Source organism: Rattus norvegicus, chromosome 8 (genome assembly GCF_036323735.1).
Source record: "Rattus norvegicus strain BN/NHsdMcwi chromosome 8, GRCr8, whole genome shotgun sequence".
Lineage (NCBI taxonomy): Eukaryota > Metazoa > Chordata > Mammalia > Rodentia > Muridae > Rattus > Rattus norvegicus.
The window spans coordinates 8,784,409-8,798,104 of NC_086026.1; the positions used below are offsets into that span (position 1 = coordinate 8,784,409).

The following is a 13,696-nucleotide window of genomic DNA, read 5'->3' on the forward strand; positions in this document are numbered from 1 at the left end:
GAGAGGAGTCTGTACAGGAATAGATCAGATGCTGTCACCATCTGACAAACATGGTGCAGGGGGTGAGCGGAGCTGTCCAGCACTGGAACTTAGAAAGCTGGAGCTGGGAGATGCTCCTCCAAAAGAGCTCCCACAAATGAAGCAACAAGGAACAGACGCTAGCCTCACTGTCCTCGTGGCCTCACTAGAGGTGGGGAATCATCCTCACAATCTGTCCCGTAGTTTTTTCCTTTGCCTGTGTGTCCGCTGGAGCAGTTGATGTGACCAATCTGAACTTCTAAAATAAACTAGACATTGGACTTTGGACATGGCGTGTGTGTGTGTGTGTGTGTGTGTGTGTGTGTTGAGTGTGTGTATGAGTCTGTTTGTGTCCGTGAGCACGCCTGTGTGTAGGGACCCCAATACTCTAGGTCGGGCTGTCAGTTTTCTTCAGAGAGAGATCACTCCCTCAATTCTATGGCCCTCACCCTAGCGTCAGACATTGGGCGTGCTCACTGCCCTTCTGTTTTTCAGGGGCCAAGGGACATTTGGGCTTAGGAACCTTTAGCCCTATGACAACTACTGTACGCTCCCCCTGGTATCAGGGCACAATGGCTGGGAACCGAAAGAACAGCAGCAAAGTGTCCTAGTTGCTCCCGAAATCTGGCGACAGAAAAGGAAAAGACTTCCAATGAGTATGCTTGGGACACGTGATGCCCGCGGAGGCAGCGCTGGAGGGCGGGGGTATAAAGGGAGGAGGAGGGAGTCGCGCAGCTCCTGGAGGGGGCGGAGGACACGAGCCACGGGCGATCGAGATGCAAGGCGGAGGATCCTTGCTGCATGCACCCTTATCTCCGCAGTCCTTCAGTGGGAGCTTTGTGCACTGGCCGGTGCTGAGGCTGAGCTTGGAGAACAGCAGCTGCAGAGTCAGCGGTGGCGGTACTTGAATCCTCAGCTCATCTCCGGCGCCACTGCGGAGCCTGGGCCGTAAGGAGCCTCGGCAACCCAAGTTCCCGCCATGAGCAGCTGGCTCGGTGGGCTCAGCTGCCCCAGGGACACGCATCTGGGAGAGCGCGAGCGCAACGCCAAGCAGCCCCGAAGCGACTGAAGCTGCCTGCTACAGCATATCCAGCCACGGTCACCACCACCACTGCGTCCCTGCCTCCACCACCACTACCGCCACCATTACCACTACCACCACTGCTGCCGCCGCCGTCTCTGCTGCAGTAGTGTCTCCAAGCAGCATGTCTCGCAGGAAGATTTCATCCGAGTCCTTCAGCTCTCTGGGCTCCGATTACCTGGAGACCAGCCCGGAAGAGGAAGGGGAATGCCCCTTGTCTAAGCTCTGCTGGAATGGCAGCCGGAGCCCGCCAGGGCCACCTGGCTCCAGAGCAGCCGCTATGGCTGCCACCCCAGTCCCCGCTGCCTCTGTCGCTGCGGCAGCTGCTGCAGTCGCCGCCGGGTCCAAGAGAGCCCAACGCCGCCGGAGGGTCAACCTGGACTCACTGGGCGAGAGTATCAGTCTCCTGACGGCGCCCTCGGTGAGCCGGGAAAGGGATGGGGAAAGTTGGATCGAAGCTATCTGGGGAGCTTGGGGAGCTCCCGTCCGCTGGGGGGCGACTCGGCCTCACCCTCTTTGGCCTTGAGTTCCTAGTGGTCCCTAGAGGTCTGGGCTTAGGCAGAAGGGGAACATTGGGAAATAATGAGACCCATTCTTTCCAAGGTCTGCCTGTCCACTTCCAGGCTTAAATCAAACTACACTGTTGTCTTCTTTGATAGCCTCAGGGATCCTTCAGGCCACCTGTTTTTCTATTTTCCTTCTTTCTCTTCTGCTTTCTTCTACTTTAACTCTCTTTTCTTTCCTCTCTTCCGGTCTTCTTTCTTCTCCCTCCTTTCCTCCCTCCTTTCTTTCTTCTATCTTTTCTTCCTCCCAACCCTCCCTTCTTTCTGCTCAAAACTTTCCCAGGGTGTGTTCTGGTTCTGCAACTCCCATTTCCCTTTCCAACATTCCAAAGAGGCCCCAGCTCCCTCCTCTGGAAGCTCTTACTCTTCCTATTTCCCACACTCTCTTGGTCTGATTCGTGACCTTTTAGGGCATCTCTGAATTCCACAGGCTCACAGCAGTCTCTTTTGAATGCTTTTCTCACATTTAAGAAAGCTCTCTTAGATATTTTTCTGAGTTGTTTTTTCTCATACAAAACTGTAATGCTATGTTTACACACACACACACACACACACACACACACACACACACACACACAGAGCACCTTCGTGATGTTTTCTTATTTGTTATAAATTTATTGGCTCAGTTTTCCTTTTAGGGCAAACCTGGTGTCTTTGTAAAAATAAAAGTCACTTGTACCCTTACCTCATCCTGGACTTTCTTATCCTTAGATTCTCCACTGTTTCAGTTTTTTTAAAATGTTTTTATTTCTTCTTTTATGCCTCCGTTATATTAGAATCCACTACTATGTTTATTGAATGAATGCATGCCTTCATGTACTTCCTTCAAACATATGTTGATCTTAGGATATGTAGTATTAGCAGTTTCCCCTGTACACCCTGGTTCTAGTCATTCTTACATACCACTTTTATTCATTCCTCCTCAGACATTTCTCCCACTCCTGCCTGTATGATTTTTCAGGAATGTCAGGCCTCTGTTTTTTACCATTTACTAAGCAGACTTTGGGTTTGTAGAAATCCACTCAATTACAGAGTGTAAAGGAGATTCAATGTCAAATTTGCACCCACTTTTGAACCTCATCCAGGTTTTGAAAGCAAAAACTTTAACTTTCTTTAAGAACTACATTTTCCCCTTCTGCTCTCATTTCTTTGACTTTAACTTTCTCTGAACTTCCCTCAATGTATTTGGACAATGTTCTCTTATTTAGTGTATCCTAGGTTTCCCTTGGAAAGCATACTTGTACTCAGTGTAGAAAAGTCCTGGGGAAAAGCAAGATGTTAAGGATCTATGTTCTGGTCCAGGCAATGCCACAGACATCACTGTGGTATCTGTGTTATTGGAGAAGTGTTTCTTTCAACACTGAAACATATTTTCAGTCTCTTTTCTTTCTGTTGTGTTTTACTCTTTAACACACCATCCTACAGATAATCTAGAAAGATAATTCAGATCAGGTTGGCTGATTTGTTTTCAATCTTCCCTATAAATTTGTCCCACAGAAGATAATCCTGAGACATATATAATGCTACAAATTGTCAAACATAACTGAGTATGAGAGGAATTCAGTAGCTGTGCATATGTAGGTTTGTATCAACCCACAACATAACATTTTTGCAACATATCAATACTTCAGTCAACAGGTTCATATAGCTAACTAAACATAATGATCCATTGGTAAAGAATCCTTGTAACCCAGATTTTTTTCTTTGTGCTTGAGAAGTAAAATATAGAGGTTTCTAAAGTGTCTTTGATAATGATTTTGCATAGAATATTCTCAAATACTCACTTGAGGCTTAGGGAAAATAAAGTGATAACTGATGTATCTACTGTGAGAATGAGAGACAAGAAATAATTTCTGGTGGTTTCTTTTGTAATTTGGAGTTTAGTGACTGATGTGAAAAACATGTGCCCAGATAATGCTTTTCAGAACAAGAAATTTGAAAGAAATTGTGATATTAAAAAGTTCAGAAGGTCTGTGTTCTTTATAAGAACATATAATTTGCATTGGGAAACTTTGTAGAAAGTTACATTACTTTCTTAAGTTGTAAACATCAAGTCATTATTGTATTTAACTAATAACTGAGGCTCCACTGTGTAGCAGATATTGGATTGGGGAAACAGATGCTGAATTATCTACATATAGCTTTTATGGACTTCTTTAGTCCTTAATTTGAGGAATGTGAATTGAAAGGAGCATAGGAACTTTGATTGCACTGTGACATCCAAGGAACATTTTGTGTGTATTTTTTTTTGCACTGTGTGTCTTTGCAGTACAGTCATAATAACAAACATTATTGTACAGGCCCAGTTGGAGACATGACAATAACTTACTATGTCCTTTATTTGAAAGTAATTGGATACTTGGACACAAATGGAGTTATTGGTACGAGACTTTGTATCAAGGATGAATTTAGCAACTCATTTTATTGGATTTTATTTTATGACTCTGACATCAGGTTAGGATTTGTTCTCATCAGCTTGTTAGTGGATAAGCGAAGTCAGATCCATTCAAGGTTGAGACTTCTTTTCAGAATTCTGTACATTATTGAGCCATTACAGGTAGCTTTGAAGATCATAGAAAAGCTGGAAGAAATGTAACACAAATGGAAGGATGATAAAACGAGAGAGGAAATTTTACAACAAAAAGAAATTATCCCAAGAAAGTGTGAAATGAAAAATAGAGATACTGGGCATGCCCGAAAAACAAATAATGTTTCCTTATTTAGGGAAAGAAAATTATATTAGTGAAAGCCTAAGAAAAAGCAAGGAGAGACAATCATCATATTTAGCTTCTCCTGATACTACACAAAATAACTCTCTGACACATGTAATCACTGAAAATCAACCTCAGAAACAACGTGAACAATGAAAATATAAAAAATTTCTTTGTGAAATAGGATATCTAATAATTTATGTACTTTAAAATTTTTGGTTCAATTTAATTAAATCATGAAAAGCAAATTGACTATACTCATAAAATTAATAGAATATATTCATAATAAAATATTTTCTTAGAAACATGTGTTAGTGTGTGTGATGGTTTGTATGTGCTTGGCCCAGGGAGTGACAGTGTTAGGAGGTGTGGCCTTGTTGGAGTAGGTTTGGCCTTGTTGGTGTAGAGTATCAGTGTGGGACTGGGCTTTAATACCCTCACCCCAACTGCCTGGAATTCTGACTTCTAGCAGTCTTCCAGTGAAAATGTAGAACTCTCAACTCTGCCTGCCTGGGTGTTGCCATGCTCCTCCGTTGATGATAATGGACTGAACTGCTGAACCTGTAAGCCAGCCACAATTACATGTTGTCCTTAGAAGATTTGCCTTAGTCATCTCATCTTTTCACAGCAGTAAAACCCTAAGATATTATTTTATGTATGTTTACTTTTTAAACCTTCATTAACTTAGTAAGAGGTTTTAGGGTGGGACTCATAAATTACAATCAAATGTAGATGGTTTGAAAAAGGTTAAAATTTTCTTTCTTCCTCATTTTAATAGTATTATTTATAACCGTAATAGAAAAATACAATAAATTCCATTAAGAGGAAAAAGTAAAAATCACTTTATTTTGTTTTATTAGCCAACAAATTCATTTGAAAATTTAAAACTGTGTCGCCTTTTGATCATTCTAGCTATGGTTCATAAGTGTACACAGGCCTATAAAATCATTGTACTTCTCGAAATTTCTATTAAACCACTAACTGCTGTGGGGAAATTCATAAAATTCCTTTAGGGACCATGTATTGACAGGAAGACAATTTTGTGTGATACAATGTGAGTATTTCACAGAAAATGAATTAAAATTGCAAAAGATGAAACTACTTATTTTTGTTTTGATGAGAATTTAAAAGATTCCTCATCCAATGCTTTCAATCTAATCAGTATGTGTATTCAAATTATATATAGGAGGCTGCAAGATAATACAATAAACATTAGCTTAAATCCTGTGTTCTTGGCTGCATACCTAGTGCTCTGTTCAATAGCTAAAAGCTCGGTTGCAGGCTTTTACTTTAAAGATACAATTGAACCACAGGGATAAATGTCACTGATCCTTAGTTGATGAAGAGATGATGCAATTACTTATTCAGTTTTATTGTACAATTTGTCTACCTTGAAGAATTCTGAGAGGCATCATAAAACTTCTTAATTTTATTTCCCCTGTACCTCATCATTATTTTTGCAGTGATCTTGTCTATTGTTGTGTGTCTGTTTATACAAAGCTGAAAATAAAATATACGCATCATTGACTGTGAGAAAAATAAATGCAGTATCTATAAATATCTACGTTTGTATCATGAATTACCAAGAAGGTATAATTTTCCATTTGGGGATTTTTACATACATCAAGGAGGAAGAAAAATTTAAGTTGTGGGGGAATGTATGCCAAGGAGAATCTACTGACTGACTCATTTGTAAGTTATTGCATGACATAGGAGCAGAAATTTAACTAATAATTCAAAACCTATTTAAATCTCAAATTTTTAATACTTTCCTATATTGTTGAGCACAGAGCTAAGTACCGTGTGTGTGTGTGTGTGTGTGTGTATTCAAAAAAATGTATTGTAAAAAAATTGATATTTTCATTAATTATCTAATTGTGTTTGATATTTTTGCTTTTATTAAATGAAAATTGTAGAGTTTATACTCAGGCTCAAGAGTGTAAACTTGAACAAATTTTGTTTATTCCTTCTATTTGAAGTGAAACATCAGAATGTAGTTACAAAAGCTTGTGAAATGATGTACTCGTCTGATAGCTCCTTGAGTACTTCATGTCATTTTTAGAGTTTAGATAAATGAAATGATACTCCACCAGTTTGGGTTGCTTCCATGTTCTACAAACTTCTCTGTCAAATGAGAAAAATGTTTCCCAATAAGTGAGCCACTGTTGCCAAAAACATACTGCTATAGGGTGGACATAATGTCATTTAGTTGTAAAACATCACATCATTATATGATATAGAGATACAAAATATGTTCTGTGAACCTTGTGGAATCGAAAATTCTAGGCAAGGAGTGATTTAGGAATCAAGGTATTGGAGAATCTTTGAAGTCTAGAGATTTATTGGAGTTGTTGTGGGGAGTTGAAAGACAGTGAAGATTCTTATAAACATATCAGGATGGTAGCATTACTTCAACCAATTTATTTGAGATTTGCTATCCTGAAATTGTTCATTTAAACTAGAGGTTATCAAATCAATGAATAACTGGGATTTACTTTTAATATACAGTTTCTTGCATCCTATCTTAGAGAGTCTAGTTTTAAGCCCCAGAAGCCTGGGGATTCGTAATTAAACTCAAGGTGATAGATAGACACATTAAATTCATGGTCAAATATGGTTGTTTTTAATGACTAAAAGACAATTAATTTCTGCTCACTGAACTTTGTACAATGACTTTGTAATGACCAATCTTGGAAGTTCCTTTGATATGAACATATGAAATAATGTTCTCCTCTGAGAACTCTTTGAGAAGTTCATTTTTATTTTAAGAGTTCTGTTAGATGTAAATGTGCCCATGGGTACACACAGAGATCTTATTTTCATTCATTATATTGTTTTTGCAGAAATTACTATTCATTTCTCCACTAAACACTAAGCAAGTGAGTAGGGTTTAGTTGATATATATTTTTTCTATTTTCTTTCAAGACACAAGTGCATGTGCGTGCACACACGCAAACACACACACACACACACACACACACACACACACACACACCAATGACTGTTTACTTTTGTAGCTTTAATTATTTTTGAACTCTTGCACATTTTCCTGAGGACATTTTGTTGTTTCTCCTTTTTGTTTTCAGGACCCATTGATATAAGTAGTCTTGTCAATCAAAATGAAAGAATACACATCAAAAGGGATGGGATTATAGAGGGCAAAGAAAGGGTTATTGTGGCAGTCAATTTTGATATGACCAGGAGTGCTTTGAATGAGGTTAATATCTTCCTTGAATAACCCATCCAATGATTTATTTTAGAGAATGATTTGTTCCAGAAAAGAAACAACAGTAGGTTCAAATACTCACTGTATAGGAGTTACTTCTCAAGCCTGCCAAATTTTTACAAAAGTAGAGTCTGTTGCTAATATCTACAGTTTTAGAAAATCAGTCATTGAAATAATCGTGGTTTAGTTTTCCTTAATAAATAAATAGCGATTCAGTATTGGGTTAGCATTTACAAACAGCTTTAGAATCAATGTATCATGAAAGAAGACAGTCTGTGTGGAAGCATCAGTATTACGTCAGCAATATGACCATGGAATCCATTAACTTCTTTTCTACCCACTGCAATATGCTTGTGGTCTGCATGGCAATAATCAACATGCTTTTGTTCTTCATTGTGTTGTACCTATGCATCGTTCATTCAGAAACACCCAACAGCATTTGCAGAGAAGATTTTTTATTTGTAGATGCACATGTGTATACACACACACACACACATACACACATACACACACACCACACAAACACACATCTTACTTTCTTTCACTATGTATCCCTTAAAGATATGTGTAATGCTGTAAGCTAGAGGCATAAAATAGCAACCTATGGTTTTATTTATTTTTATTTTAGAGTATGGTAAGCAGTCTATTGAACAAAATGCTATAATTCAGGAATTCGTAGGACTATCTTGTAATCATTAGTAACTATAAGAGCATTCGAGATCTAGAGTCCTTGGCAAATATGGTATGGTTAGAAATGGTATTGACTGTTGAGTATTTATTTTATGGTTAGAAGAAATTCTTGAAAAAATGTGGAAACTTGTATATTTTGTTCAATGAGTCATTTACAGTTTGTAGTTACAACATAAGGTTTATTTCCCTTAAACTTTCTTCTTAACGAATGAATGGCTCTCGAAAATTTTCAGGCTTTCAATAAGAAGGTATGATGTGAAAAGGATAGAAGGATAGGTTTGGATCTGAGTATTTTGTATTTGGATAATGTGAATACTGGAAGACTGTGAGATCATTAAAAGCTTGACATCACTGAGTTTCCAGCTTTATCACACTGCTCAATGAAGAGAAAATTGAGGATTCAGGATTACAGGTTGGAATAGTTAGTTAATAGATGGTTAAAGATAACAGCTTTAGAGGTGACAGTTAATATTTTGAAAATTGACAAGTTATATGAGTGAAAGGGAGAAACCAATAATAGAGAAGTGAAGACCAATGAACCCAAATAAACAAAACCATGAAAGAAGCTGTATCAAAATGTGTTTTCATTTGGAAGAAGGTGAGATGGTCAATTTAATTACTTTGCAAAGTAATTAAGAAAAGTTAAGAATGGCAATTTCAAAACTATTGTGAATGAACTGCCTCCAATCTTAGAAAAGAACACTTATCCTGCATCTGAAAAAGTATGAAATGAGATTTATGAGGAAATATATAACTAATACACAATGATAGAGTGTTATACTTTTCTGATCTGATGTCCTTACCCATATACCGTCAATATGCTAAATGATATGCATTTTTCATTAAATACACCAGCAAGGTAGGCATGATGCCTTCACATGGTCTAAAAGGCATTAGTATCCGTTGTCTTAGTCCTTACATGGGGATGATTTGTCTAACTTGTACACATGGTTCTATAATATAGGTAAGGGAAAGTAGACATAAAATTCCATTCCTATAATTTGTCTCTGTACCAATACCATATAGTTTTTATCACTATTGCTCTGTAATACAGCTTGGGATTTGGGATCATGATTCGCCAGCAGTTCTTTTATTGTTGGCTACAGTTTTTGCTATTCTGGTCTTTCTGTTATTCCAAATGAATTTTCAAATTGCTCTATCTCTATGAAGAATTGAGTTGGAATTTTGATGGAGATTGCATTGAATCTGTAAATTGCTTTTGGAAAAATGGCCATTTTTGCTATATTAATCCTGCCAATCCATGAGCATAGGAGGTCTTTCCATCTTCTGAGATCTTCAATTTCTAACTTCAGAGATTTGACGTTCTTCTCATAAAAATCTTTTACTTGCTTGATGAGAGTCACACCAAGGTATTTTTTATATTATTTGTGACTACTGCGAAGGGTGTAGTTTCCCTACTTTCTTTCTCAGCCTGTTTATCATTTGAGAGAGGAAAGTTACTGATTTGAGTTAATTTTATATCCAGACATGTTGCTCAAGTTGTTTCAGGTTGAGGAGTTCTCTGGTGGAAGTTTTGAGGCCACTGAAGTATACTATCATAGCGTTTGCAAATAGTGATATTTTGATTTCTTCCTTTCCAATTTGTATTCCCTTGACCTTCTTTTGTTGTTTAACTGCTCTGGTTAGGACTTCCTGTACTGTATTAAATAGGTAGGGAAAGAGTGGGCAGCCTTGTCTAGTCCCTGATTGTAGTGAAATTGCTTCAAGTTTCTCTCCATTTAGTTTTATTTTGATACTAGTTTGCCCTATGTCACCTTTACTATGTTCGCATATTCCTTGAATTCCTGATCTTTCCCAATTTTTTTCTTGAAGCATTATTGAGTTTAGTCAAATACTTCCTCAGAATCTAATGAGATGATCATATGTTTCTTTTCACTGTATTTGCATAGTGGATTGCATTGATGGAATGGACCATCCCTGTATTCCTTTGAACATGATGAATCAATGTTTTGATGTATTCTTGGATTCAGAATGCAAGGATTTTCTTGAGATTTTTGACATTATTCTTGAGTGAAATTGTTCTGAAGTTCTCTTTCTTTGTAGGATCTTTGTGTGGTTTGGCTATAAGCGTAATTGTGACTTCAGAGAATGAAATGGGTAGTGTTCCTTCTGTTTCTATTTGTGGAATAGTTTGAAGAATTTTGGTACTAAGTCTTCTTTGAAGGTCTAGTAGAATTCTTCACTAAACCCATCTGGTCCTGTGCTGTTTTTGATTGCGAGACTTTTAATGACTGCTTCTATTTCTTTAGTAGTTACGGGACACTTTAGAAGATTTATCTGATCCTGATTTTTCTTTGGTACCTGGTATCTGTGTAAAAAGTTTCTTCATTTCCTCCAGATATTCCAGTATTGTTGAATATAGGCTTTTGAGGTAGGATCTGACAATTTTTTGAATATCCTCCATTTCTGTTGTTATATCTCCCTTTTCATTTCTGAATTTTCTTAAATTGGATACTATCTCTGTGCTCTTGGGTTGTCTGGCTAAAGGTTTATCTTTGTTGTTGATTTTCTCAAAGAACTAGCTCCTGGTTTGTTATTCTTTGTACAGTTCTCTTTACTTCTACTTGGTTGATTTCAGCTTTGAATTTGATTATATCCTGCCATCTACTCCTTTTTGGGTGTATTTGCTTCTTTTCTTTTTTTTTTTCCTAGAGCTTTTAGATGTACTGTCAAGCTGTTCATGTGTTCTCTCTCCGGTTTCTTTTTGGAGGCACTCAGGACCATGAGTTTTCTTCTTAGCACGGTTTTCATTGTGTTCCATAAGTTTGGGTATGTTGAGTCTTCATTTTCATTAAATTCTAAAAAGTCTTTAATTTCTTTCTTTATCAAGTTATTAAATAGATCATTTTTCAGCTTCCCTGTATATGTGGACTTTCTGTAATTATTATTGTTATTGAAGACCAATCTTAATCCGTGGTGATTTGATAGGATGCTTCGGATAATTTCAATCTTCTTGTATCTGCTGAGCCCTGTTATGTGACCAATTATATGGCTAATATTGGAGAAGGTCCCATTAGGTGCTGAGAAGAAGGTATATTCTTTTGTTCTTTTGGATGAAATGTTCTATCTGTTAGATTTATTTGGTTAATAACTTCTGTTAATTTCACGGGGTCTGTTTAGTTTCTGTTTTCATGATTTGTCCATTGATGAGAGTGGAGTGTTGAAGTCTCCCAGTATTATTCTGTGAGGTATGCAATATATGTTTTGTGCTTTATGAAACTTTCTTTTATAAATATGGGTACCCTTGCATTTGGAGCATTTGGAGGATTTATTTTTTTCCCCTGATAAGTATGGAGTGTCCTGCCTTATCTTTTTTTGGCTAACTTTTGGTTGAAAGTAGATTTTTTTTTATATTAGAATGGTTACTCCAGCTTGTTTCTTGGGACCAATTGTTTGGAATATTTTCTCCAGCCTTTTACTCACAAAGAGTGTCTGTCTTTGTCACTGAGATGTGTTTCCTATATGCAGCAAAATGCTGGGTCCTGTTTCTTATTCAGTTTGTTAGTCTATGTGTTTTTATTAGCAATTGAGTAAATTGATGTTAACAGATATTAAGGAATAGTAGTTGTGGTTTCCTGTTATTTTTTGTTGTTAGAGGTGGAATTACATGTCTTTGGCACTCTTCTTTTGGATTTGTTGAAAGAAGATTACTTTCTTGCTTTTTCTAGACTGTAATTTCCCTCCTGTGTTGGAGTTTTCCATCTATTATCCTTTGTAGGCCTGGATTTGTTTGAAGCTATTGTGTAAATTTGGTTTTGTCATGGATAATCTTGGTTTTTCCATACATGGTTATTGAGAGTTTTGCTGGATATGGCAGCCTAGTCTGGCATTTGTTTTCTCTTAGGATCTGTATGACATTTGTCTAGGATCTTCCAGTTTTCTTAGTCTCTAGTGAGAAGTCTGGTGTAATTCTGATAGGTTTGCCTTTATATGTTACTTGACCTTTTCCTCTTACTACCTGTAATATTCTTTCTTTGTTTTATGCATTTGATATTTTGACTATTATGTGACAGGAGGAATTTCTTTTTTGGTTCAATCTATTTGAAGTTCTGCATGCTTCTTGTATGTTTATGGCCATCTCTTTCTTTAGGTTATGCAAGGTTTTTTTTTCTATAATTTGTTGAAGATATTTACTGGCCCTTTAAGTTTGGAATTTTTGCTCTCTTATATACTTAATATCTTTGGGTTTGGTCTTATCCTTGTGTTTTGGACTTCCTGGATGTTTTTGGTTAGTAGCTTTTTTGCATTTTGCATTTTCTTTGATGATTTTGTCAACATTTTTAATGGTATCTTCTGCTCCTGAGAATCTCTCTTCTATCTCTTGTAGTCTGTTGGGGATGCTTGCATCTATGACTCCTGATCTCTTTGTCAGATTTTCTATCTCCAAGTTTGTCTTTCTTTCTGATATCTTAATTGCTCTTTTTTTCCCCATTTTTAAATCCTGGATGGTTTTCTTCAATCCCTTCACCTATTTTGTTGTGTTTTCTTGTACTTCTTTAAGTGATTTTTGTGTTTCCTCATTAATGGCTTCTACATGATTATTTATGTTCTACTGTATTTATTTAAGGGAGTTACTTATGTCCTTTCTAAAGTTCTCTATCATCATCATGAGATGCAATTTTTAAATCTGAGTTTTGCTTTTACAGTGTGTTGGGGAGAATTGAGGACTAACCTGTTTTGTGAGAATTGTGATATGATGATGCCCAATAGCCTTGGTTTCAGTTACTTAAGTTCTTGTGCTTGGCTTTTGCCATCTTGTTATGTCTAGTGTTAATTGGTCTTTCTGTCTCTGAATGGAGGTTGTCCCGCCTGTGTGCCTGTAATCCTCTGACTTTAGGTGTGAGAGCACTACTGGCAGACCAACTCTCTCTGGACAGGATTTGGGTCTGGAGGGCTGTTGGTCATTCTTAGCCCCAGGGTGCAGATAAAAACAGGAAGAATCCTGTCCCTCGCTGCTCCCCAGTTCCTGTGACCTGTGACTCCTTGGCAAGTCCCTCTTTTAAAAATTATTGGAAGGAAAGTAGGGTCTCAACTGTGGTCTTAGGAATGAGTGCACTTGGGGAGATCAACTTTCTCTGGACAGGATTTGGGTACCCAGGACTCTTGGAATGTCTTAGCTCCAGGGCCCAAATGGAAACAGCCAAACTTAATATTGTATCATTAAACAGATATTTGTTACTGATCTTTCTTGGGTGAAGAATTTGAAATATCTCAATTATTGATGAAAAATACAATTTCCTTTTATAGTTTTATTTTATTTTTGTCTCACACATTACAGGAATGGAATTCAGATGCATTGCATCTTGCTTCCATTCTTTTTCTTATGGTCTTTTCCCAAAGGATAGCAGAAACATTTGAAAGATAAACTTACATTATTCCAACAACA

The 13,696-nt window shown here is 37.4% G+C and overlaps 1 protein-coding gene across 6 annotated transcripts in view; it reads left to right on the plus strand.

Moving 5' to 3' along the window:
- Positions 1 to 803: 803 nt before the first annotated feature.
- Gucy1a2 (guanylate cyclase 1 soluble subunit alpha 2) overlaps positions 804 to 13,696 on the plus strand; it is a 389,111-nt gene continuing 376,218 nt past the window's right edge. For 5 of the 6 annotated variants that reach the window (XM_039082127.2, XM_063266107.1, XM_039082125.2 and 2 more), the window contains exon 1: positions 1,224 to 1,520. In XM_039082127.2, coding sequence (XP_038938055.2) covers positions 1,224 to 1,520 — 297 coding nt within the window. 6 annotated transcript variants of the gene reach the window in all.